This window comes from Xenopus tropicalis, chromosome 8 (assembly GCF_000004195.4).
Source record: "Xenopus tropicalis strain Nigerian chromosome 8, UCB_Xtro_10.0, whole genome shotgun sequence".
NCBI lineage: Eukaryota > Metazoa > Chordata > Amphibia > Anura > Pipidae > Xenopus > Xenopus tropicalis.
Genome location: NC_030684.2, coordinates 63,232,048 through 63,256,331, shown reverse-complemented (window position 1 = coordinate 63,256,331; position 24,284 = coordinate 63,232,048). Strand labels below are relative to the sequence as shown.

General features: G+C 37.9%; 3 protein-coding genes and 1 long non-coding RNA gene across 4 annotated transcripts in view; 2 read left to right on the top strand and 2 right to left on the bottom strand.

Moving 5' to 3' along the window:
- LOC100488567 (connector enhancer of kinase suppressor of ras 2) overlaps window positions 1-5,520 on the top strand; it is a 276,323-nt gene extending 270,803 nt beyond the window's left edge. The window contains exons 22-24 of the mRNA XM_031891318.1: window positions 503-1,010; window positions 2,191-2,390; window positions 4,277-5,520. Coding sequence (XP_031747178.1) covers window positions 503-1,010; window positions 2,191-2,390; window positions 4,277-4,492 — 924 coding nt within the window. The 3' untranslated portion in view covers window positions 4,493-5,520. The remainder of the gene's footprint in view (window positions 1-502; window positions 1,011-2,190; window positions 2,391-4,276) is intronic.
- LOC116406684 lies at window positions 209-16,666 on the bottom strand. Its single transcript, XR_004219750.1, has 2 exons — window positions 16,579-16,666; window positions 209-895 (listed from the first exon to the last, which is right to left on the bottom strand). It is a non-coding gene; the product is annotated as an uncharacterized LOC116406684 (long non-coding RNA).
- Window positions 16,544-24,284, top strand: part of apool (apolipoprotein O-like) — a gene marked incomplete at its 5' end in the record, with an annotated part of 11,824 nt that continues 4,083 nt past the window's right edge. Inside the window, 7 exon segments of the mRNA NM_001142231.1 lie at window positions 16,544-16,626; window positions 17,842-17,946; window positions 18,739-18,858; window positions 21,137-21,191; window positions 21,847-21,945; window positions 22,705-22,796; window positions 23,160-23,276. Of these exon segments, the coding sequence (NP_001135703.1) occupies window positions 16,615-16,626; window positions 17,842-17,946; window positions 18,739-18,858; window positions 21,137-21,191; window positions 21,847-21,945; window positions 22,705-22,796; window positions 23,160-23,276 (600 nt within the window).
- The window catches only part of satl1 (spermidine/spermine N1-acetyl transferase like 1), a 16,839-nt gene continuing 11,545 nt past the window's right edge, over window positions 18,991-24,284 (bottom strand). Inside the window, exon 7 of the mRNA XM_031891317.1 lies at window positions 18,991-19,191. Within this exon, the coding sequence (XP_031747177.1) occupies window positions 19,111-19,191 (81 nt within the window). The 3' untranslated portion in view covers window positions 18,991-19,110. The remainder of the gene's footprint in view (window positions 19,192-24,284) is intronic.

The window sequence follows — 24,284 nt, the reverse complement described above, 5'->3', positions numbered from 1 at the left end:
ATAAAAACTGCCAAAGGACAGAGTTGGCAGCTTATCGGCCCGTATATGGGCCTGTCTGACCGATATCTGGCTAAAAACCATTCAGATGTTGATTGGCCTTAGTGCCGAACAATCAATCAACCTGATATTGCCCACCCCAAGGTGGGTATGGGGAAACATCATCTTGGACAAACAAACTTGACTCTGGCACAAGACCTGTATGTAGAAATACAGTATTTCTGTTGGAATTGGTTACTTTATTACTCTACTAAATTTTCAGTGCACCCCCAAAAGGATGTATTGGACCTGTTAGACAATATCTGACTCTCACACCTATATGAAAAGAGAATGTAAAGGGACACATTGCTGAGAGAGGATACAGGGAACAGTAACTTACTTCAAAAACAATAAAGAATTTTGAAATTAATTATATTCAGAAAGTTTCTTATTTTAGTGAAATAAAAGTTTTTATAACATTTTCATCTCTGTGATAGTTCTCTTTTAACCTAAAATCTTAATACAGGTTAATTCATCCAGTCCATTTCCTGAGCCAAAGCACGGGCGCCATTTTTCAAGTGAGTCAACATATTCCCACTCTTCTGCTGAAGATTCAAGACAGGATGCCACTGGAAGTACACATTCCTCTGGGTGCAGGCCCAGTTACAGGGAAAGACGTTCTTGGCAAGATCTAATTGAAACACCTTTAACAAGTTCAGGACTTCACTTTCTGCAGACTGTACCTTCTGATGGAGAATATGTAGTAGGTCATACTGGAATGTCCCCAGAACAGAGGAGGCAAGCCACGCTTCCAGTTCAAAGACGCCACAATAATGAAAGAGATGGACCTTTCCCTCTAACAGAATGCCCTAGGGGGCACACATCACATGCTAGGACACAAAAACAACGCAGCCAAAGCCTGCCAAGAAACAGGGATGTTAGAGTTAAAAGTCGTGGGAAGAATACAGAAAAGCTAGAAGAAAAATCTGAAGATGAACTTTCAAAAAGGACTCATAGTAATTCAGATAAAGAAGGTAATGTGTTTTAAATAAAATATCCACAAAAAAGTGTTGGTGCAATGTTGGCTAAACTAGGGAAATGGCAGGGATGACTTAACTGGTAGATGGTTCAAATAGAAAATGAGCGCTAAAACATATAAGGCAGATGTGATTTAACTGGGCAAATTTGTTTGAAATTTGGGCATTACGTGGTAAAAAAAGAATAGTGCCTGATTTAACTTGGCCAAACCAGAGGCTACTATTTTTAACACTGATATTATTACCCAAAGAGCAAGTTCATATCAAAGCAGAGGGGAAGTTAAGAGAATAGCAAGCGAACTCTCAGTCCATATCTTCATCCACAGATCACACAGTTAAAGTGACATACTTGATCCCTAAATAGATGACAACCTGTCAATTTTTAACTATTAAAAAGTTGTACTTCAAGCACTACATTATCTATATTTTGTAACAGAAATATTTAAAAGGCCCAATAAGCTCTTTAGCTTCCCTTTTTAGAGGGGTATAGAAATTAGTGTTGGATTAAAAAAAAAATCCCAGTTAGTTCCAAATGGAATGCTTGTCCTAAACGATATCTAATCTGGAGACAAATAGATTTACTAGGAAGCCCTTAAATCTCCATCAGCTTTACAATAAGAAGACTTAACAGGAGTAGCATTGTAAGATGAATCCAACTAGATTATACTTGGCTGACTGCAGGTCTGTAGAGCCAAGAAAAACAAATATTCAGAGAATTTGTTCTACCGGTCCAATCGTATTTAGTGACTTTTGGATTGCCAATACGATCGTGACTAATACGATTTTTTCGTAAGCATTTTGTGATATTTGCGATCTTCAGAAATTTACGTTTCCAATCCGAATTTTTCCCATTCGGGATTCGAACTCGTGTTTTGATAAATCTGATAAATCTGCCCTTATATGTTAGGTATTTAGAGTGGAGTATGGAATGTACAATGCTCTAGATTACATCTGATGTTGAGTTAAGCTCATTATATTCACACACTTTATATGGTATGCCTTGTAAGCCCTACAGCCCAACTGGAATTTGAATGACAGCCCTAGGACTACATGGCAGCTTATTCATATAAACTGTACTATTGCTTCTGAAGCTTAAAACTTACCCTTTAAAGATGATTGTTGTCAGGTATATTCTGCAACATGGAAAGCAACAAAACACTGGTTACTTCTTTTACAGAAAGCAAGAAAGAAAAAAGGTCTAGCACTGATGGGCTTCAAGAGCTCTACAAAACACTGGAACAAGCCAGCCTATCCGCATTTGGAGAACAACGGCTTTCGACCAAACAGGAGTTTAGGCGGTCTTTCATAAAAAGGTGTAATGATCCAATCATGAATGAAAAGCTCCATCGAATTAGAGTCTTGAAAAGCACTGTAAAGGTATATTAATACCCTGGTAATTATTATACATTTCCCATCAACTTTCTCATAGATTGTTACTCTCTGTACAGTCAACCTGTAGTTAATATTAAAGCAAAGAAAATGTCTATCACAAGCAAACCTTTGCCCAAATAAATCCCACCTAACTTTTAGTTTACTTAGTAAAAGTGGCAAAATCCCTATCTGAAGTTGTATACAATTTGCCTCAAATGACAAAAATAAAAAAAATGACAGACTAAATAATTTTACACTACATTTTTTTCTAGACCAGTGTATTCTAAGTTTCAGTCACCCTGGGTTGATATGCCCAAGCACATTTTTAAAATATTATGGGGCTGTTTTCAAACAGGGGAATCCTGAGCCATGCCTGGCAGTTAGATATTTTATCACATATCCTGAGTATCTGTTAAACCTTAAAGTATAGTTATAATTTAGCAAGGGATAAGCATTGTAGGCTCAAAGCATCTCTATGGTAGCTGCTAATTTGACAGTAGCTCATATTACTATGTACTGTATGTCCCCAAAACCTTAATAATTAGCACAAAAGAACTCACAAGAACTGAATCAACTGAATCCACAATAAATAGCACAAGATTTTCCACTTTATTCACAAACCTCTATCTCCACTTTTGTGAATTTGTCTTTTAAACAGGCAGATTTCAAATTTTGTCTTTTCGATTACATTTTACAGACTTTTTTTTTTATTAATTTGTGGGGTGGGGGCAGTGAATGGGGTTGGCCTCGGGATGCACAGATAGGAAATCCGGCACTGCCTGTAATGATGATTTTACCAGCAGGTTTCTGCATTTCATTTGCTAGTCATTTTAATAAGGGCTATTCCTGAAGGGTCCTTTTAGTTTGCCTAGGAAAATTATACATCATTTTTTTCAGGACAAGCTGGTCTTTCTAAATTATTGTCTAATTCCACGTTTGTAACAAGATTTTTTAAATACCTTCTTCATGAGAAGAAGTGAATCAAGGGTCCACCTGCACCCGCACTACTTCCCTACCCCCCACTTAAACTTGTCCCATGATAATAGGCTGCTAATCCCCATTAATCTGCTAATGATCCCCCAATGGTGCCCATACAGAGGGTTTAATAAAGACTGGGTGAAACAAAGCAAAACAGAAGAACTAAGAATTGATCTGACATAGTTACATAGTTACATAGGGTTGAAAAAAGACCAGTGTCAATCAAGTTCAACCCATCCAAGTAAACCCAGCACACCTAACCCACACCTACCAATCTATACACTCACATACATAAACTATAAATACAACCACTAGTACTAACTGTAGATATTAGTATCACAATAGCCTTGGATAGTCTGATTGATCAAGAACTCATCCAGGCCCCTCTTAAAGGCATTAACAGAATCTGCCATTACCACATCACTAGGAAGGGCATTCCACAACCTCACTGCCCTCACCATGAAAAACCCCCTACGCTGCTTCAAATGGAAGCTCCGTTCCTCTAATCTAAAGGAACATAGTTACACACTCAGCTTTACTCCATTTTGAAAATGTCGGAAAGAGTGTTGGGAAAAAAATGTTGTTAAAGTGTTGTTTAAAAGACAGCTTCACAAGGGTGTCTGTAAACTTTCTTCCACTGAAAAGTGACAGTTTAGAATTTAGGCAGATTTCTGTTTGTAAATACAAAGACAGTGTTTTACACCAGTTTTATCACCACTTTTACTCTATAAAAAGGGCTATCTCCACTTTTGTGAATTCCCCCCCTTAGACTCTGCATGTTTCTTGAATGAATGATATTGATCTTTTTTCTGCAAAATAAGATTATTTTATCTGTTAGTCATATTTGGTGTCCATACCAGCTTCTTCTTAAACTGTCAATTACGCAATTATATTTTCTGTCCTTGCCATTTTAGGCAAAAGAAGGAGACCTTGCAATCATCAACTCTCTTCTGGAGGACCCACAATTGTCATCTAAGAAATTGAAAGAGTGGAAGCAAAAAAACTTAGAGTTTTTCTTGGACATCTGTGAGTACATTGGAACCCTGAAACCTCAGAACGGTGCCTCTGAACTTCCTTCTTCGGCACCCTTAGTGGCACATACACATTCATTTATTGAAACGCACGTCTGACCAGTAGCAGCACCATGAACAATACATTTGCTAGGTGCCACCGGAAATTCAATTCGAGAAACACTGTAATCTTTGTATATAATGTAATCAAGTATATTGTACATAGACTGAATAAGAGAATAGTGCCACAGGATGCCTATGACATTGCATGAAAAATTCCGTATTATTATTATTTCCTAAGTTATTTTTCCTGTATGTACCAAGATCTGCATATAAGTTTAATTACTGTATCATGGAGGGCTGATGCTACTGTCCAAGTACCTTCCCAAAATATTTTATATACCTAGATACAGTGCTATTATCAGGGAGTGCCGGAGTATACCACTGACTAAGGGCAAGGAAAATCCAATTGTATTTCTGCTCAGTCTTGGTGGGGCCTGGTCACTCCTTTCTTGCACCAGGCATGAGGGTTTCTGCAAGGGACCCTGTTTAGATATGCAATCACTCTCTGGCTTTTTTCTGTATCTATATATACAAAATTGCATACAGTAATATAAATTAATTTTGCAATACTATAACTGATAACATTTTTACAGTTTTTTTCCATGCCCTTTGGGTACCAGAGGTGTTTTGGATTACATGTTGGTCACTATAATCATTACACTTTTTTTGTAGATGTAAAATATCTCTAGGAGTTGAAAGAGGTTCCAGACAAAGAGAAATGGATTAGCCCCTTAGTGCCTTAAGATGTGTCTTGTGCATCCTGCAAACAGCAGCTTTCTTGATCTATGTGATGTGTGTTGGGCCTGGATCCAACTTCCAAGGAAGGCTTTCAACTCTTATTGAACTGTTTAAGGGATGCTCCAACTTAAGGTGGCTTTTAGTTAGCTCAGAAAGTCTGTTTGAAGTGCTAGATGTCTTTGCAGGATTATCAATCTATCCACTGTGAATTTAATGCCACTATCCTGTGACTTAAGAAACTCTAACTGATGTTGGGAAATTCAACTGGTAAGGAGTATTCTCCATACAGGAAGAGCAACGTGAACTGTTCCTGATGAAAGTGAACAAATAGTGCAAACACAGAGCTAGAAAAAAAGGAAACAAGGTGAACAATCCAATACGAAAAATGGCAGTAGGTGCTGTTCACTTGGTTCTTCCAGCTAATAGCTAGCATAAAATCAAATGTTTGTGGGTCAGATTTGTCTCCAGTTAATTGTTAATTCCTTCTCTCCACATATGTATCATTGTAATAAGCCCTATATTTGAAGGGGAGCGGTCACAGCTAAAAATGCACCCAGACTGTAGTGGGTGTTTAATAAATCAAGTGTCCCAAATAGGTTTAATGTATTTATACTTATAGTTTTTGAGATATTATATATATACTAGTGTGCTTTCTCTACCTAGCATTTTTCCCTGCTGCAAGCAACTAAATTTTGCCAGTTAGAACAATTTTTCATCTGGTACAGACAAGTGCTCCTGATAAGTGTAAGCACCAAAGCATGAGTGAATTATTAAAAAGAAAAGATAGGTTTCATTTCATTCATAAAATATTAAATATAAGAAAAACTATAAGATACAAATAATAAAGCCTATTTCTAAAACAGGTTTGTTACATATCCTCTACAGCTTTTAAACTTTGACAGTTCCCCCTTTAACAGAACGTAGGCCTGTAATGATCTCACCTGTCTGTAGCATTATGCCTTTTCTAGAAATTGTATGCTGTAATCCAAGATTTTCGCTTTTGTTTATGGTATCCAGTTTTTGGCCAGTGGGTTTAAAGACAAGATGACACTGCAGTTGACAATATAAAATTTTTATTACAGAATACAAATCTTGTTTTTCCTCAAATCAACAGTCTGTTCTCAAACAGGAAATTCAGAAATTGTTTCCCAAAAGAAAGATTTTGCTAAATCAACTCAATCAATTAAAATGAATGATTTTTTTTGTGGAGGAAGATGATGTTAAATGTTTAGTAGGCCTCTATGGACATGGTATGGTGACATTAAAATGGGGAGTGGTGAAGTTGCAAAAATATGTTGAAAAGTATAAAACATTAAGTCAAATTAAGTTGAGGCAACATGTTTCTAAACAATGTCAACATATTTCCTAGTATTCTCTTTAATTATTAAAGAGTTATTCATTATTAAATACTTAATAGAGAACACATGAATCCAGGTATTTTAGACTGTATTTACTGCACCACTGATCCATGTGATTACTATCAAACAGTGCTCATAGCTGCTCTTAATAAATGTGCATAGTACATGGGCCTTCTGCATTTGTACAGCAACCCCCCTGCCTCTACACTTTTCATGGGATTTAAAACAGAATGAGAGGCTGAATGATTTGTGACCAAGTGTTAGGCACCAGCTAGTGTTTATAATCACTAACCTGATATCCTGGCCCTGAGCGAGCAACACAGAGAGATCTTCCTGCTGCTTCTTTCTTCGTGCCTCATGCGCATGTGCGGTAGAGTAAAAAGGCAAACATTAAGCAAAATGCTGGCTTTTTCACTTTGCCCATGAGTCGGCCTGGGGCCATTGATAAACATAGAAGCAGACGAAGATAACAAATTTGTGGTGCTGGCTTGGAAGATCCCTGAGCTGGTGCAGTTAGATGTTGGTGCATCTACCCCATATCCAGGATATCAGGTAAAGTAATTATAATAACTAAGGCGCCTAACATTTAGTTCTTATTTAAGATAACTTTTAATATAATATAAAATGACCTATTCATAGAAACTTTTCAATTGTTTTTTATTTTTTATTTCATATAGTTTTTGAATTTAAATTATTTGCCTTTGTCTTCTAACTCTGCCCAGCTCTCTGAAGCTACAATTTTATTGTTTTTGCTACTTTTAATTACTAAGCTTATTATTCAGGTCCTCTACGTATTCTACATATTCCAGTCTCTCAAGTCACTTCCTGGTTGCTAGAATAAATTGGACCCTAATATTGGATTATTGCCTACTAAAGCCAAACAGCCCTTTGACCTTTTTCCATGATAATTTAGAAACTCACTGTACTATTGGAGTCTATAGAAGATATTTCAATTAATTCGTGCAGAGAAAGTAGTACGACATAAAAGCTTATTTTCTCTGTAGCATGCATGGAGAAATGTACTGTATCTGCTCCCCTTAAACCCCAATGACCTGCATTTTAAATATCTTAAATAACCAAGATGATTGATCCTCACTGTGGAAAACTCATACTACTGAACTCTACTGTACAGGAATAAAGTAAAAATAAACAGCTTTTTGAGAATCCTAATAGCACTCACCACATGAGCTATATGAATAATGATGATGATTACAAATTTTGTGGCTGCGATAAGCACTGTGTCAAGAGATAGTCACTACTATAACACTATAAATGCAAAAATACCAACAAATAAGAGCTGTCAAAAAAAGATATATAAAGATATACTTCTGAATCTAAAGCTCGAGAGAAAAATTCTGTCACTGTTTTATATAACTTGTTTATAACTTTTCCAAACAGTCTGTTGCATACAGAGAGTCATTGTAGCATTTAATAAAGAGAACTAGTCTAGAACTTGCCAGTATCGAGCAGAATTCCCTTTGGTGCAAAAGCAATCAGGAAAGTTAGGGGTTGAGCAGTCAAGCTTGAGTTTAGCTACTTTATAAAGCAAAAAGTCGTGATTGTGGGGGGTTCCAAGATCTGGGCGGGGGGTGTTATCAATCTACTTTTTCTCCCATAATTTTTTGTTAAATAAATTTATTTATTTTCAAAAATCAAGAACAGGTAGTACAAATGACAAGGCCCTCAAGAAGAAAACTCTATTGTGATTTTCTACTGTGAACCATAGCGATACTCAAGTTCACACAATAAAAAATCAGCCCCAGGAAGTGGTGGATATTATTCAGTGTATGTACCCAGACCATAAATCTCTATCAATAAACAGAACAATTAATGCTAGTTTTTGGTAGACACATACAGAAGTAACAGTAGACAATTTCATCTAGTAAACAATGAACAAAGAGTGTTCATTTCAAGGTTATATGTACAGTATTTTTGTCTGATTATTTTAATACAATTATATATAAGATTATATTTTTGTGGATAAAACAAAAGATGAACTGATTAAGTGAATAATATATGGCTTTATAAGCACTGATTTAACAATTTAAAACATAAGACAGTCTATTGCAGGAATAAAAACTTCTGTGGCAATGATGGTTCCAAGTAACCAGTAAAAGCAGAACACAAAGGGGCAGTTTTATCAAAGTGTGAAATTAAAGCTGACCATGGAAAAATTCACCCACTTCTTATTCATTCATATGGGATTTTTTGAAGCGTATTTATCAATGGGTAAAAGTTAAAGTTCACCATTTCACAAAAATGCTTCTAAAACTTCCTTAGGAATAAATAGAAAGTGGGTGAATTCTTTTGTGATGAGCTCTAATTTCACACTTGATGACATTTGCCCCCAAATGTCATCACTGTGTCAAATACTTTCTTATTTAAAGTATCAAATGCCAGATTAACAGAGCTTAAAGAGCTGACAGCTGAAGGTTTACCCTCAAAAGTATAAATTAATAAAAACAATTATCTCTTCAATGCGTATATAACTCACCAACGTTTTATTTCTTTTCTGGCCTACCATAGTGTTAGGTAGCATATAGTAATGAAATACATTTCCTAATATACACACCAATAAACTAGATGCACCAAATCCACTGTTTTCAGGTTTGGCCGAACCCTGAATTCCTTTTAAAGAATTCAGTTGAATATCGTAACAAATCTGGTTAAAAATTTTCATTTTCATTGCTCTACACTGGATGGGCCCAACACCCCCATCACTCCGCAAATGGATTAACCTGGTCAATTCGCAACTGGAACTGTACAAACTTACCTACCTTGCCAGAGGTTGTCCGGCAAAATTTGAGAACATCTGGCTTCCTTGGACAGACTCACCAGCCACAATAGCACAATAACTGTTTACTCTCCAATCCCTTCCTTACTTCCCTCTCTCTCTCTTTTCTCCCTCTATCCTACCTTATTGTTATAAAAACCAATAAAAATCAACCTTTAAAAAAAAAAAAACATTTTCAAATTCCTTGTGACAAAAAGTCACATGATTTCAATGATTCGGATACGGTTCAGCCAGAACCATGGATTCGGCCAAATCCGAATCCTGCTGAAAAAGGCAGAATCTTGACCAAAGTCTGGATTCATTGCATCCCTACAATAAACTCATCAGTCCAGCCAGCCAGTTGTCCATGTCAAGAAATATTAAATACTAAGTTCTATAAATAAAAAAGGGCATCACCATCCTTTAAAAGCATCTTACCCCAAGACATTAAAGAGATTGTTCACCCTTGTACAACATTCACACATCTAACAGTTCACATTAAAAGATCAATCTTTGCCATAAAATAACATAAAACATAAAATGAACAGCTGAAGAGAAATTCACCTCAGAATCATTCCTCTGGCTATCCTTCACTTCTGCACAGACCCTGTGTCAGTGACCCTATAAACACTACAGCTGCTTTTTCACTTTCTTATATGATGTCATGCATAGTACTGGCAGCAACTCTATTGTCTGTGACAGAATTCTGCAAATCTAACATAACAGTATGTTGGATTTGTGATATGGTGAGTCTGTTTGCCCATGCCATTGCAAGGGAGAAATTAACCAATGGCCTTTCAAATTATGCCATTGGTTAGAGTGCACAAGCAACCAATAAACTGGTCCAATAGGAAAAAACTATGGGCAAAGCCTGGACGTGATGATGTAAGCATATAGGAAGTGTGTCAGGTTCTAAATAGGCCACTCCCATCCCTTCAGAAAACTGATCAGAGAGACAAAAGAAGGATTGATTTTACAGGTATAAAAAGTAGCTTTTACAGTGGCCTTTTTGCTTTTTTTTTATGTAAAATGGATTTTCTAACACACAGAGTATTGTTGGTGGTTTAAAAAGATTTGGACATTGAAGGTGAACAACCTCTTTAAGGGCTGCTGTACAATTTCCAGTAGACATCAGCACTGTGCACACTTGAAAATAGCTCTGAAATCCCAAAATTCACCTCCAGCACACTGCCAACCTCCTCTTCATATAGCAGTAACAGCTTCCATTCTTATATTCTAAATTACCAATAAGGCAGATATACTCCTTAGCAACTATCATCAATTATGGATCTCAGAAGAGCTTGCTCATCCTCCAGTCCAGTATTAACTGGATATCCCTAAGTTTGAACCTTTCATGTCTACCAGAGCTGTGGAAATATTCCTTTTTTTATACATCATTCCAACACATTCACAGACTTTCTGCAGTCTAGAATGATGGCTTTGGTGCTGCTGTTTCCCAGTAGTCAATGTATCCAAGCCTGTAAGTGAAAATGTCTGCACACTGGCCAAAGATGTTGTTCTATCGGAGAGTGTTGAATCCATACATCACAACCAAGAACTGTTTGATTCAGGCAATGCACCAATGTAGCTTTACTTTCACAAATACAGGTGAGGGGAACCTGAAAATGCACTACAATTTGTGACTTGTGACACAGACGCTGTATTGCAAATAAAACATTTGTCCAAGCTATTTCTGGTCCATTAATGACCTGTGTGTAACTGATCACCATAGAGGAGATATGTACAAATCAGAGGACTTTTTTTTCTTTTTAAATAATGCTTAACTGTATGAAACCATTTATATCTCTTGTACTATGGCTTGCACTTTACCTGCATATAAACTGTGAAGTAGGCTGTAGTAATGTTGATTTGTTTTTGTATGGTAGGTTGATATACCAAAGCACTATTATATTGCCGGTGTTCAACCATTAAATCTTACTAGCCTTCGGTTTTCAGAATTTAAAAGTTTATTTTGGTACCAGACTATGGTCACAAGACCACCACTAGTAACTTTTTGGTTGCTAGGCCTTGTCTGTTTTCCAATTACATGTAAATATGTCCTGTATTACTGCAGCAATAGGAAGTTACTAACCAAACATTCTATAGGACTGTTTCAAAACAAAAGGAAAAATACCTGTTTACTTCTTGTTCCAACACTAGATGAAGCACCTTCTGTTTAGTTTGTCTTATGTACATATAGGCAGCACTGTTATTTTCAATCTTTTGGAGGGTTTCCTTTTTTTTTTTATTGGGTTATCTCTTCAACAACTGGAGGAACACATGCTACTGCTTGAGTAAAAGGAAAGTGCGGAGACAATATAATATGACATGGGCAAAAGGTTGTTAGTCATATAAAACAGCAGTACTAGCAAAACAATGTATACTTACAATGAAATGTGCTTTCTTTTGACATTTTCCACATTATATTTAAGCACATAAACAGTGTATTTAATAAATAACATGAGTAATACAGGTGTGACTGGGTTTTTTCCTGCATAATCATTACTACTGTTGTGCTCAACCTATTGTCCATTAGATATTTTAAACTTTAGGGTGAGGTGGGACAAACTCCCCCTGACTGGAAACCTTTAATATGTGCAGTAGCCAAACATCCTATTAATGCATAGCAGTTCAACCACTTCAGTTTCCCTATGAGAAAACTGGGGTGATGAAAACAGCAAAAAGTACTGACCGAGAATTCTCATTGCACACTGTAGCAATGCAAGGGATGATGATCCCTTTGTCAACTGACACTCACAACACAGTGCCCTCGAAGTCATTATTTATGATCAGTAGAGGTAACTTCTAGTAGTTATGGGCATTTTTGAATTATATGGCTCTTCCTGAAAGGATTGTCTTTATGATTTGCCACAATTAGTTTTTGACACAAAAAAAGCTTACAAGAAAACCAGATCTTTTTAGTTTAAAAACATCTAATTGACTTAAAATTAAATAAAGGAACAGAACTCGTCAACAGATGTGTGTTCTACAACATGTAAATGGGAATGCCAATTTTTATTGGATGATATTGCAATGGGAATATTAGCTGTTAGAGCGAGGACCACATCACACTTCAACAGGAAAATCAAACCTGCCCGATCAAAATCTGGATGATTTTTCAGCCAAATATGAGGCGGGTAGACCTATCAAGGGGAACCCCATACACGGCAGAGAAGCTGCTGAAACGGTCTGAAGGACTCGAATGAGCAGCTTAAATCTGCTTGTGCATGGCCACCTTAGGTTCACTTACTTCTGTTGACTGGCACAAGACTCTAGAAAGCCATTTAGCATCCACAAAGAATGCAACCATAATGAATGAGCTGAAGGAGACCTGTACAGCTTAGTGGATAAGGACTACAGATTCAAACAGATAAGAAATGTAAATCAAACCATATTTCCAAACCAATGAAAGACATAGCAGTGGGGTTCCTATTTATTCTACTCTACATCTCATAAGTACTTTCTCATTCAGTTGTCATATGTATCAACTGTTTGTGAGATGGAGACTGAAAAATGTTTGCTCCCAGTCAGGAAGTATGGTGTTCCTTTATGACTTCAAGCATATCTACTATCCCCAAGATCAATACTGCATGCACAAACATACACACTATTACACAAAATTTTGTCATGTTACTATAAAAAGTGGAGAAGCAACATGTTATGTGTGCCACAGAATAACAGTACTGTCAGGCGGATCTTCCCGTGCCTGAAGCATTAAAGAAAGCTGGCCATACATGGACTTTCGGCCACTCTTGACTGAGTTCCCAGCTTACTGTATGTATGTATACTTTTATTTACAGTGCTACTTATGTATGCAGCACTTGCAATTAGGGCAAAAGATATGGCCTACCAGAATTCCCTACATACAGATGCACAAAGGTATATACAATACCCAAATCCTCAGCGCTAAAATTAAGTTCCAGTGAAGTGCTGTAATGGCTGTGATGTTGCTGCTGCTCCTCTTACAAAAATAACCCCTTTGACTGGGTCTCAAACGTGTCCAGAAAAGTGTGAAGGGAGCGCATATATAAAATGAAACAAAACAACTGATAGTGTAATAACGTTTTAAACCTTTGTTCAGCTAACAAAGCCAATCACCTTATTGTGAATAATAAATATTAATATACCAGAATTCCCTGCCTGCTCACCTAGCTGATATCTGGTGATAGGGATAGCAGTGGAATATAATGTAATTAACTGGTTAACCTTTTGCTTCCATTCAGGTTGTTTGGAATAAGGCATTCGGAAATATTCTACAGTTACTATTTAAGGCAGTGGTTGCTGGATATTTTTGGTTCAAGCCACTTTGGTCAGGGTCCCCCTTAACTCTTAACAAGGATACAGATTTAAGAACATTGCAGTATCAGTGTATCTTGGACAGCAAATAGGGCAAAATTAGCATTAATGCCCAACTGGGCTTAAAGATGAGCCATTTGCCTGTGCTACATGCCCCACAGTTTGCAAACCATTATTCTATGTAAAAGTCCACATACTATTTAAATGTACCACATACTATGAGATTTGCCCAAAATCTTTATTGGAATCAAACACTGTAGGCTTTCATACACACAACTGGGCGAGAACAGGATGGCCTTATGATTGGTATTTAGCACCAGTATGCACTATAAAAAGTGCTTTTTAAGTGGTCCCCATCCCAACATCAAAGCTACTGCAAATAATGTAAAAAAAGTGCCCAGACCTATCAAAGCTTTGACTCTCTTTTATATACAATAAATAAATAAAATTTTGCACCAATAGCCAACTAAGAACATCCCTGTAATTCCACTTACAGATGGGAAATGCTCAGCGTGAACAGTACATCATGGTAAGTAGGTAAAGTGCAATGTCACACAGCACCCAAACACAATAAACTTTAATAAATAGGCCACTATAAGCTATCAGGAGACTTTAAATCCACATTGCTCCTCCCACTTCACAATTTAAAATTGTGTAGCCTGTGCATGGGGATGGGCATTGGGTTCCCCATTCTGGACATACACAATATTTTGGGGTGATACAATACTTTCCATAGCACAAAATGGTGCCTGCCTGTGTGCTCTAATTGCACATTCCAAGAATGAAGGAAACAAAATGTAAATAAAATATAAAGTGTAAGTAAAGTTTATTTTACTCAGCTAAACAAGGTAGAGAAGGATTTGGAATTACTTCTTAGGGTGACATATCCACTTTAAGCCAACACCATGTTTTTGTGGGGGAGGTGTTCACAAACTCCATGTAGATAGAGCCCAGGTCTGAATTAAACTAAAAGACCTGTTCTAACTGGTGCATGATATACTGTAACTATTTGTGTGCTATGTTCAATTTATCAGTCAACTCTTTGGGCTTGCAAAATGGAATTCAAGGCACCCCCCTACCTTAGTCTTTTTATCAGACATGCAAGGCAGGAGTGCCAGAGGATGCCAGGGCCAAAGGAGCCCCATTCTTGATGCCTGCTTTCCCCTAGTTCAAATTACTACAGTCATAAAATTTCCATTACTCCAATCGGGCCCTTGTTACTTTGGGCCAGCTCCAACATACTCCTGCCACTGAACAAAAATAAGCACAATTGTATGTAGAAAAACATAAGGAATGCCAAAACGAAAAACAGAACAATGCTACAATTAGGTTTAAAGGGGACATATAGGATAAATGGGAAAACACTAATTTTGTAGGCAATTATGAATAATATACGGTGCTGGTTTCCTTTTGGGCTAAACATTAATCCCATCTGTAACAATGACCCCTTTATTGGAGCTCCCTATAGATCAGTGATCCCCAACCAGTGGCTCGAGGGGAACATGTTGCTCCCCAACCCCTTGGATGTTGTTCTCAGTGCCCCCAAACCAGGTAGTTATTTTTGAATTCCTGACTTGGGGGCAAGTTTTGGTTGAATAAAAACAAGATTTCCTACCAAATAAAGCCCCTGTAAGCTGATAGGGTGCATAGAGGCCCCTAATAGCCAATCACAGCCCTTATTTGGCTCCTCCATGAACTTTTATGGTGCTTGTGTTGCTCTCCAAGTCTTTTTACATTTGACTGTGGCTCACGAGTAAGAAAGGTTGGGGACCCCTGCTATAGATCCTCTGGCTTCTCTGTCCCAGTTTGAAATGGAGAGTGGGTGTGTCCTAACGGTCCCTGCCAGAAGCATGGTAGGAGGGGGAGAGCCAATCACAACCCTGCACTCACACAAGCAATGACAGACTTCAGTTCCCTATCAGGTCAGCCTAGCTGCTGATTGGTTCCTATCCTACAGTGCAGGGTACGGAGGGCCGCTGGCTCCCCAGCTCATCCAGAGAATTCAGCCAGCAGGAAGTGGAACAGATGGGAGGGCTAGTGAGGTTTTGGTGGAATTTCTCAATAAATCAGTCTGAACCTTTTTTTTTAAGCACAATCCTTCTATATCTGGAGGAGTATAATTCACAGGTACAATCTTAATTCATTCTCCTTTAATAAGTGTAGAGATAAAATGACCACATCACTTGAAAATTCAGGGTCACATCTAATAAATTCATATTGCAGGGCAGCAATGATTGCATTTGAAATAAACTGCAATGCAATTCAGCCCCGTTAGCTGCATTGTTTTAGATACATCCCTCAAATCCAGCAGCCCTGAACACCCGCAGCCGATACTGAGTTCAGGAGGCGGCCCACTGACTGACAGCAGTTTCCAAAGTTTAAACAGCCCCTAAATAATTACCCTCAAAAGATAAAAACACGGGAGTCACAGCCCCATACAGCGCAAGTTTCCCGGAAAACTCCCATCGTACGTTCTTCCCAGCACACACAGTTATAGTTACCCCACTACGCTGAACCCAGTTTCCCAGAACACACAGTTATAGTTACCCCACTACGCTGAACCCAGTTTCCCAGAACACACAGTTATAGTTACCCCACTACGCTGAACCCAGTTTCCCAGCACACACAGTTATAGTTACCCCACTACGCTGAACCCAGTTTCCCAGCACACACAGTTATAGTTACCCCACTACGCTGAACCCAGTTTCCCAGCACACACAGTTATAGTTACCCCACTACGCTGAACCCAGTTTCCCAGCACACACAGTTATAGTTACCCCACTACGCTGAACCCAGTTTCCCAGCACACAGTTATAGTTACCCCACTACGCTGAACCCAGTTCAGCACACACAGTTATTATAGTTATTCCACTACGCTGAACTCAGTTTGCACTGGCGGACTGATATGTGTAGGTCACGTGATGTATTCGAGCTTGGCCGAAATGCGCTGTTCGAGAAAGGAAGAGGTTTGAACTCACCACTGCACCGTAGTTGCCCGCTAGGAGGGGGCGGACATGGTGGCCAAGGTGAGTGTTCCTCCTCCTTTACAGTCTTATGTCTTTCTGAGTAAACGTATCCAGCGTGCATTGGCGTTGGTGTGATTAAGCGATCTGCCACTTTCCCTGAGCATCTGTCACATTATACTTTGTACATTGAATCCCTCTCTGTACTCCCACTGTCCTTCCAAATGTTCTTGTACCTGTCATATTCTTCATCTTCTCTCCCCACAAATCTCTACCTGGCCCATGCCAGCTCGCATGTATATATTTAGCCAATCAATATCCTCTCACCCTGAAAGTGTTTGTTGGCTAGCCTTGCAGCACTTTCCTAGCTGTGGATCTGAATTTTAATAATGCAGCTTGCGGTGGGCTGAAGGCTGGTGTGCAACACTCTAAGGGACAGCTCCCCCCATGTTTTCTGTATATCTTTATATGTATATAGCAATTGCATATGTTTAGATCCTACCCTCTGCACCAGTGACAACTAGATGTTTCTGGGCCCCAAATATTGGTAGCCTTACATTCTACAAGAATATATTGAAATTGCTCATTAATTAGAGTATTACTAGGCCTCCTGCGTTCCTGGGGTAACTCCCAAAATAACCGCTGTGCTGTAGTTACATCCCTGTTCTGGACCCCAAGACCCAATAACATATATTTACATTAGGTTGTGTTTTATATGCAGTTTAAATCTGAAATGAGTATCAAATCACATTTGAGATTAAATGTAGTGTGCTGTGGTAAAACTATTGAAGCAATCAAAAAAAGCAAATGGCACTCAGGACTACAAAACAAGGGTAAAACCCTATTAAAAATTTATTGCGGAGGTGCAACGTTTCGGGGCAATGTGACCCCTTTATCAAGCATGATAAATTATCAATGCTTGATAAAGGGGTCACATTGCCCCGAAACGTTGCACCTCCGCAATAAATTTTTAATAGGGTTTTACCCTTGTTTTGTAGTCCTGAGTGCCATTTGCTTTTTTTGATTGCTTCAATATTTTTGGAGGGTGCCGATCCCTCCAGCAGTAGGCACCGGATAAAGGACTCTTTGGAGAGGTAGGGTGTGCGAATAGGTCTCTGTGTTTCTGTGGTAAAACTATGCAATGGAAAAGGGCACAACCTTCGGGGTAGTTGTTACATAACATGGCAGTTGTTACATAACTTGCCCCTCTCAGGAATGTCTCTGTGTAAAAAGTTTGTTTTTATTAAATGCTTTTATTGAATGCTTTCTCTCCTGCAGATATTCAAGTTGGCAGCAGTGCCTGCTGGCCTAGTTTTCACCTCTTATGGCCTTTATGCAGTTTCAGACCGGGAGCCTAAGGGAAATCTCCTGAAACCTATTCAGGTAATAATCCCTACCTGTTTGAAAGGACTGAATTCAAACATGGTCGCTAAGTAGTTAGCTCTTCAAAACATACAGGACCATTAACTGGCTCCAGATAAAACTGACCCAGTTGGTGCAGATTGTAGCATATTCTCATGTCAGCACTTGAAGTCATAGGCTCTTCTGATTGTCAGTGTTTAATGGAAATTATACCCTCCTTTTTAAAAAGAGCTCATTCAGTTGAGCTGAACTTCCCACAGTAAATATAAATGTATTATTCTTTTTAACAGACATACCTGATTCCACAAAGTGAATTGAAGTTCACAAAGTGATGCAACTCCTCCCTCACTTTGTGGATCCTGGGACTTGAAGTCCCTCTACTTTACATAGTGGTTGGTTTAGATTCTTCGCAAAGCAGAGGGGCTTCAGGTCCCAAAATCCATCACTTCACAATGGAATACAGTTAGGAATGGGTTGGATCACTCTGTGAGTCTAAGGGGGAGGGAATCCAACCCCTGCAGAAAAGGCTGCATTTATATTTATTTTTGAAAGTTCAGATAGTGTCTATGCACTTTTCTTCCTAACCCTAACTGCATGAGCTGATGCCAAAGGAGGTATATGTTCCCTTTAAGCTTCAAAACTACCCATAACCCTGCTGAACAGGATAAGAGATACATGTTAAGTGATGATTTTGAAATACAGAATGAGAGTTAATAAATGTGTTCACCAATCAGTACCATAATTGAGCATTTATACATATATAGGCATTGTTTTAGACCTTGAAAATGCAAACAAAATATCTCTTATTTATAGCTATCTGTTTATTCCGTTCCTGCACAAAAATCTAAATATATCGAAGAACACCCTGGCCGTCTCCAGTCTGGATTGTCTTCAGTGAGGGAAACTATTTGGCCTTATGTGGTATGGGGCAAGGTAAGTTCTCCCATCTCTACTTCATCCTGTTCTTTAATATAGACCTCCTACTTATATTTGTTTTTATATTTTTGCCCCAAACAGATAAGTTTTTACACACTTCTGACTTGAATTCATATTAAGAGTTTACCATTTCAAGAAGATGCTTTATTAAAAGGTTGAAAGATGGTACTGATAAGCTGTACAACTTCTTGCCTATTTTTAGTTTTGTTTAAAAGTTTCAAGCCATGTGCACAGCAACTCCTTCACAATTTATAAAACACTGCCATTTAAAGTCCATAGGAGTAAATGACATAGTCCATTATCATTTCTGCTGTTTGCAGGGTTCCAGCCCTGTAAATAAAGAATAAAGTATCCGTTTTGATATATCTACACAAAGTCTATCAAACACACGAGCATGAGTTCCAAAGAAAAATGCAAACTCACAGTACATAAAAACAGATATAAATTATAATCTTGGTTAGGACCATGTGGATAAGGGGAATCCAGGTTTTTTTTATCCACCATACTTCTCTTTGTTTAAGCTTCAATTCATTATCCCCTCCCCTCTTGGGGGGGAATAATGTCCAATAAAGTATATTTAAGCTGATATGCAGCGTGCCCCTGTTCTTCAAAATGTTTGGAAAGTGGTAGCACCACATTCCCAACATTTATTGTAGGTTTATGTTGTAATATCCAGGATTTAACTTTTTTATCGTTTCCCCCATGTAAATCTATCCACACAGGCAAACTATAGCATACACAATATGTGCCTGTAACTCAAAACATTGTCCTGTGGTTGGATGTTGAAAAACCTTCCCTTTTATCACATTTGCACTGTTTACACTTAAGACAAGGATACATGCATATTTTTTAGGACCCTGATCCCCCTTTTTGGCCAGCTGAGGATACCAACCTAGAGTCAATTGTTGTACCCTACCCTACATTTCTCTCGGAACTCATATAGAAGCTCTCTTGTCTAGTAGCAAGTTTATATAAAATATATTGCTGTCAGAAAAGAAGCACCTGTCCCATTTGAGCCTTTTTAATCTGAATGTCTATGGTAGCCTATTCAGTGACAGACTTTTTTCACTGCCAGAAATATCCGGGGAATAAATTCTCTGGTGTACCAGAGGCCTTAGAGCTTATGAAACAATTTACATTTTACTAGTGCACAGTTACTGCACTGTATATAAATACACATAAATCCCTTTCATGTTTTTAATTTTGCTGTAACATTTAGAATTCCAAATTTTGATTGACTTTGTATGTGTAATTGTAATGTATACATATACAAATATGACAGTTCTGTCCTACCTTCATTTGCCCCTTGGTAAATGTGTAGCATAAGCTACTTAAGAAGAACCATGGTGCTTTCTGCATTGCCTGTATTGTACATGCATTATTCCCTTTTTTCTGCTGACAGTTTTTATCTATTTTGCTTTTTAAACTTAATTAAATTTTAAACATAAAAAATACACAGGTCAGCATAGCATGAGAGTAGCTAATATATCTCTAGTTCACACTGAAAGCTGATACAATAATAGCTATGATCAGGGAAAAGAAGGGACGGTTAGTACAGGAACAATCTTCAGTTTAAAAAAAAATTGGGTACACAATGTATTTTGTAGTTAGTCATGCAATATTTATTTAGAATAGATTGGCAAGCAGTAGGTTTTCAGATCCTTCTTCCACGCTGAAAAAATATTTTTGTTCCCTCCCCTCCATTTTGCATCTGGTGGCGAGGGTGGGGATTAGCAATCCTTACTTGCCCCCTTAAGCAGTGAGGTCTAGCCCCCTAAATGTTTAAAGGAGAAGGAAAAGCATTTTATTGCCAATAGATTAGTCACAATAGTGCAAGCTAGAACGCTATATTTAGCTTGTTCTCAGTAGCACTGCACTAGCTGCTGGTAGCTCAGACTACACAGCACAGTTGGACAGGGGAGAGAGATGATGGGAGGGAGGAGAGAGGCATAAACTGAGCAGGCTCGTGCCATGCCCTGAAGGATTTTTATGACAGCAGGCAGTCTGAAACAGATCATGTATACAGAATAAAAGGAAAGAAATGTGGCGTTTCTTTTCACTGAGGACTCAGAGCAGTGTTTCTGTGAGTGCTTATGGCTGTATTTACATAGACCTTTTCTTCTCCTTTAAACACTGTATACAACACATAGTTAAAGCTATATGTGAGAGTCCATGTTGTACTGTATTTGTGAGGCCAAAAGAAGTGTATAATTTTGCCAATCATCTGTGTGTAGGGACAGATAAAGTTTAACTTCTCCAACTCCTTTTTTCATAGCATTTTTGTTCATCTGTCAGAAATGGAGTAGAAGATACAGTACAGTTTGGGAAAGGTGAGTTCAAAGGGCTACATGAAGGATGAAAGCAAAAGATCAACTGAAAATTCAGGGACACAGCTAATACATGTTGCAAGGAAGCACTGATTGTATTTAAAATAAACTGCAATTAGTCAAGCCCTGCTAACTGAATTTTTAGGTGCTCTGGTCACCCTACCCCAGACCCTCTTACCCTTCCAAAAAGCAGGTTTCTTGAAGGCTGGAGAAGATTTCAGCATTGTAGAGATCAAATGAATTCAGAAATATTTTGCATTGCTAAACATGCTCTACCTACTGGTAGACAGGAGAATAGCAACCAAACAGGATAAACCTATTATGTGACAAGGGTTGTAGTAGGAGAAACCTTATATCTTATCCAAAAGCAGTTCTTTTGTGTAGTGCTGGCTTCTTCTTAGGACTCAGGGGCACAGGGGGAGATTAGTCGCCCGCGACAAATCTCCCTTGTCACGAGCGACTAATCTTCCAGAACTACCATCCCACCGGCGAAAATGTAAGTCGCTGGTGGGATGGCACACGCTGAGCTGGCGATTTCAGCAAATCGCCCAGGGGGAGATTAGTTGCCCACAGTTACTCTCACCTAGGACCGCTTTCTGCAGCAGGCTGTTTTTATGCAATGGGTTTTGGATTCTTATAATACTGATTTTTGTTTCAGATAGTTATGTTTACCTGAAAAACCCTCCTCCAGAATTTCTTGCAAGATTGGGTATAATCACAGTTAGCGGTTTAGCTGGTTTGGTCTTGGCAAGAAAAGGTAAGATCCCAATAAATTATTAGATTATGTCTGTGTTATTTTCCATATGATACATTAAGCCAGATTTTTCAAATATGTAGCACTGAATGGTGTATATATCTTGATTTCAATTCATATTTTTGTTAAATGTCCATCTTTTATATTGTCAGTAGCTGACAAACAGAGCTTAATGTTTCACTATATATCTGGCCCTGCCCCTAAGCTACATACAAAAGTAATATCCAGGACACATCCTTTAACTAGCATCAACACTATTACAGGTTCCCTCAGTGGGGCAGTCTGCTGGTTTTTGATTCCACTTAAATAAAAAAAGCGTTAAGACAAAGCAAATCAAGATGCCTTTTTATAATTCAGTCTAACATGCCTTCTATTTCCATCTTTTGGCTGGAACATTATTTGTAAGACCGCAGCTTACAGTGGTGGGCACTAGGGAAGAAGGGACTTCTCATGTTATGCCCCACTTACCACACTTATTCATATACAAACATCATCTTTTTAATCAAAGTCCTTATTTATAAATTCATTTTCTACCTACTGAACTGAAAGTCATATAATGCTAATATATTAATAGGCTTAGTAAATGTTTTTCATGCCAAGATTATAGCCTGATTTTAAAGGTCAGCTGATAGAACTCAATAATTTAAGTTGATAAAACATACATATGCATTTTGAGACAAGATTGTTTACATACTGGCAGTTTTAAACAGTTTTTATTGTATCCTTGTTTCTGTTTTGATTGTTGTATTTTGATTTTAACAGGATCCAGACTAAAGAAGATTGCTTACCCCCTGGGGCTTACAACATTAGGTATTTCAGTTTGTTATCCAACACAAGCAGTCATTTTTGCAAAGGTGAGCAGCCCATAATGTATTATTAATATGGAATCTTGGCCATTTTTTATATCATTGAGATGCTGCAGTGTCGCTTAACAGCTGCAAGCGCAAGCAACATATTTCGCTTAGATTACAATTCTTGCAAATCCGGAATCACCAGGAGTGCTGAATAATTTATTTCTTATATATATTTAAACCTGAACAGTGAATATTAGCGATCAGAAAGCTATTTGCATGAATTACCTGTATGCCTTTAAAGCTAGGACTGTTCTGTTCTTACTGATCAGTTAACACTGGAACAAACCAGTAATGACATTTGTCTTTATAGAGCTGTCATTTCCACTACTCATTTTCTAAAGGTGCATGGATTTGTTCTTCCAGTTAACAGGGCGAAAGATTTATACAGTAAGTCATCAAACATATGATACATTGAGTTCCTTGTGGAAAACAAGCATCCACAAAGAAGATAAACCTCAAACACAAACAGAAGATCTTAAGGTATTAATTCTCTGTATTAATATAGTTACACAAGTAAAACTGTGCTTTTAAGTCTGTAGTTCTTATAATGAAATGGTTTTTTATACGTGAAAGCACTGGTACTTGCCAAAAGATAATTTCCTGTCTGAAAAGGGTCAGTACCAGCATTTACTCATTTCTCACTGAAGTGAAAGGAAGGCAGCAGCTGCCATTTTGGGAACTTTTATGTCAATAAAATATGTGAAATATTCCAGCATGGAATACACTCCTTATGCCATCAGCCTAAAATAAGAACTGCTGCTGAAAACAGAAATGAGACTCCAGCGAGTAAGCATCAATAATGTAGAGTTCTTGTCCTCAAATGCAAGAATGGTTACTGTGATGGATTTAAAAAAAAATAAAGATGATAGTTCGGAGAAATAAGCACTAGTATTATATATGTGATTATTTTTACTTTTTTTAAGAAATAAGATTAATCCTATTATTGTAAGGAGGGCTAGACTTTTAGTTGTAACACATACTACAGTGCCTGGTGCCCCGGAAGCATTTATAGGGCTGCTCTTATGAGCTAAACTAGAATCTGCAGCATAAACATTGGCCTACCACACAGTCTCTAGTCACCTTTTTGGGAAAAGAAAAAGTACATTATAACATTTCACTATTTCAAGCTGCATTCAACTGTGTAATTATGACAGCCATGGGATAAAAGGGCATTTTGTTAGAAATATGTTTTCCAGATGTCCAGATACATATATTTGTCTTCTGTTATCACAAAACAAACATGCTGAAACTTTGGGGGTTGTGTTTTTAATAATTTGGTCAGATAGAGAACTGTATAGATTTAACGGGTGCATATGACTTGAGTGCAAATGAGTACTGGGGCTCATTTATCAATACTGGGCACGTTTGCCCATGGGCAGTAGCAAAATTGTAGCTTTTATTGTTATACCTGCAGCTGGCTGTCACAGTACTTAGTTATATCCACCTGTTAAATGAGCAGTATACATCAATGTATCATTATGAGTTCAA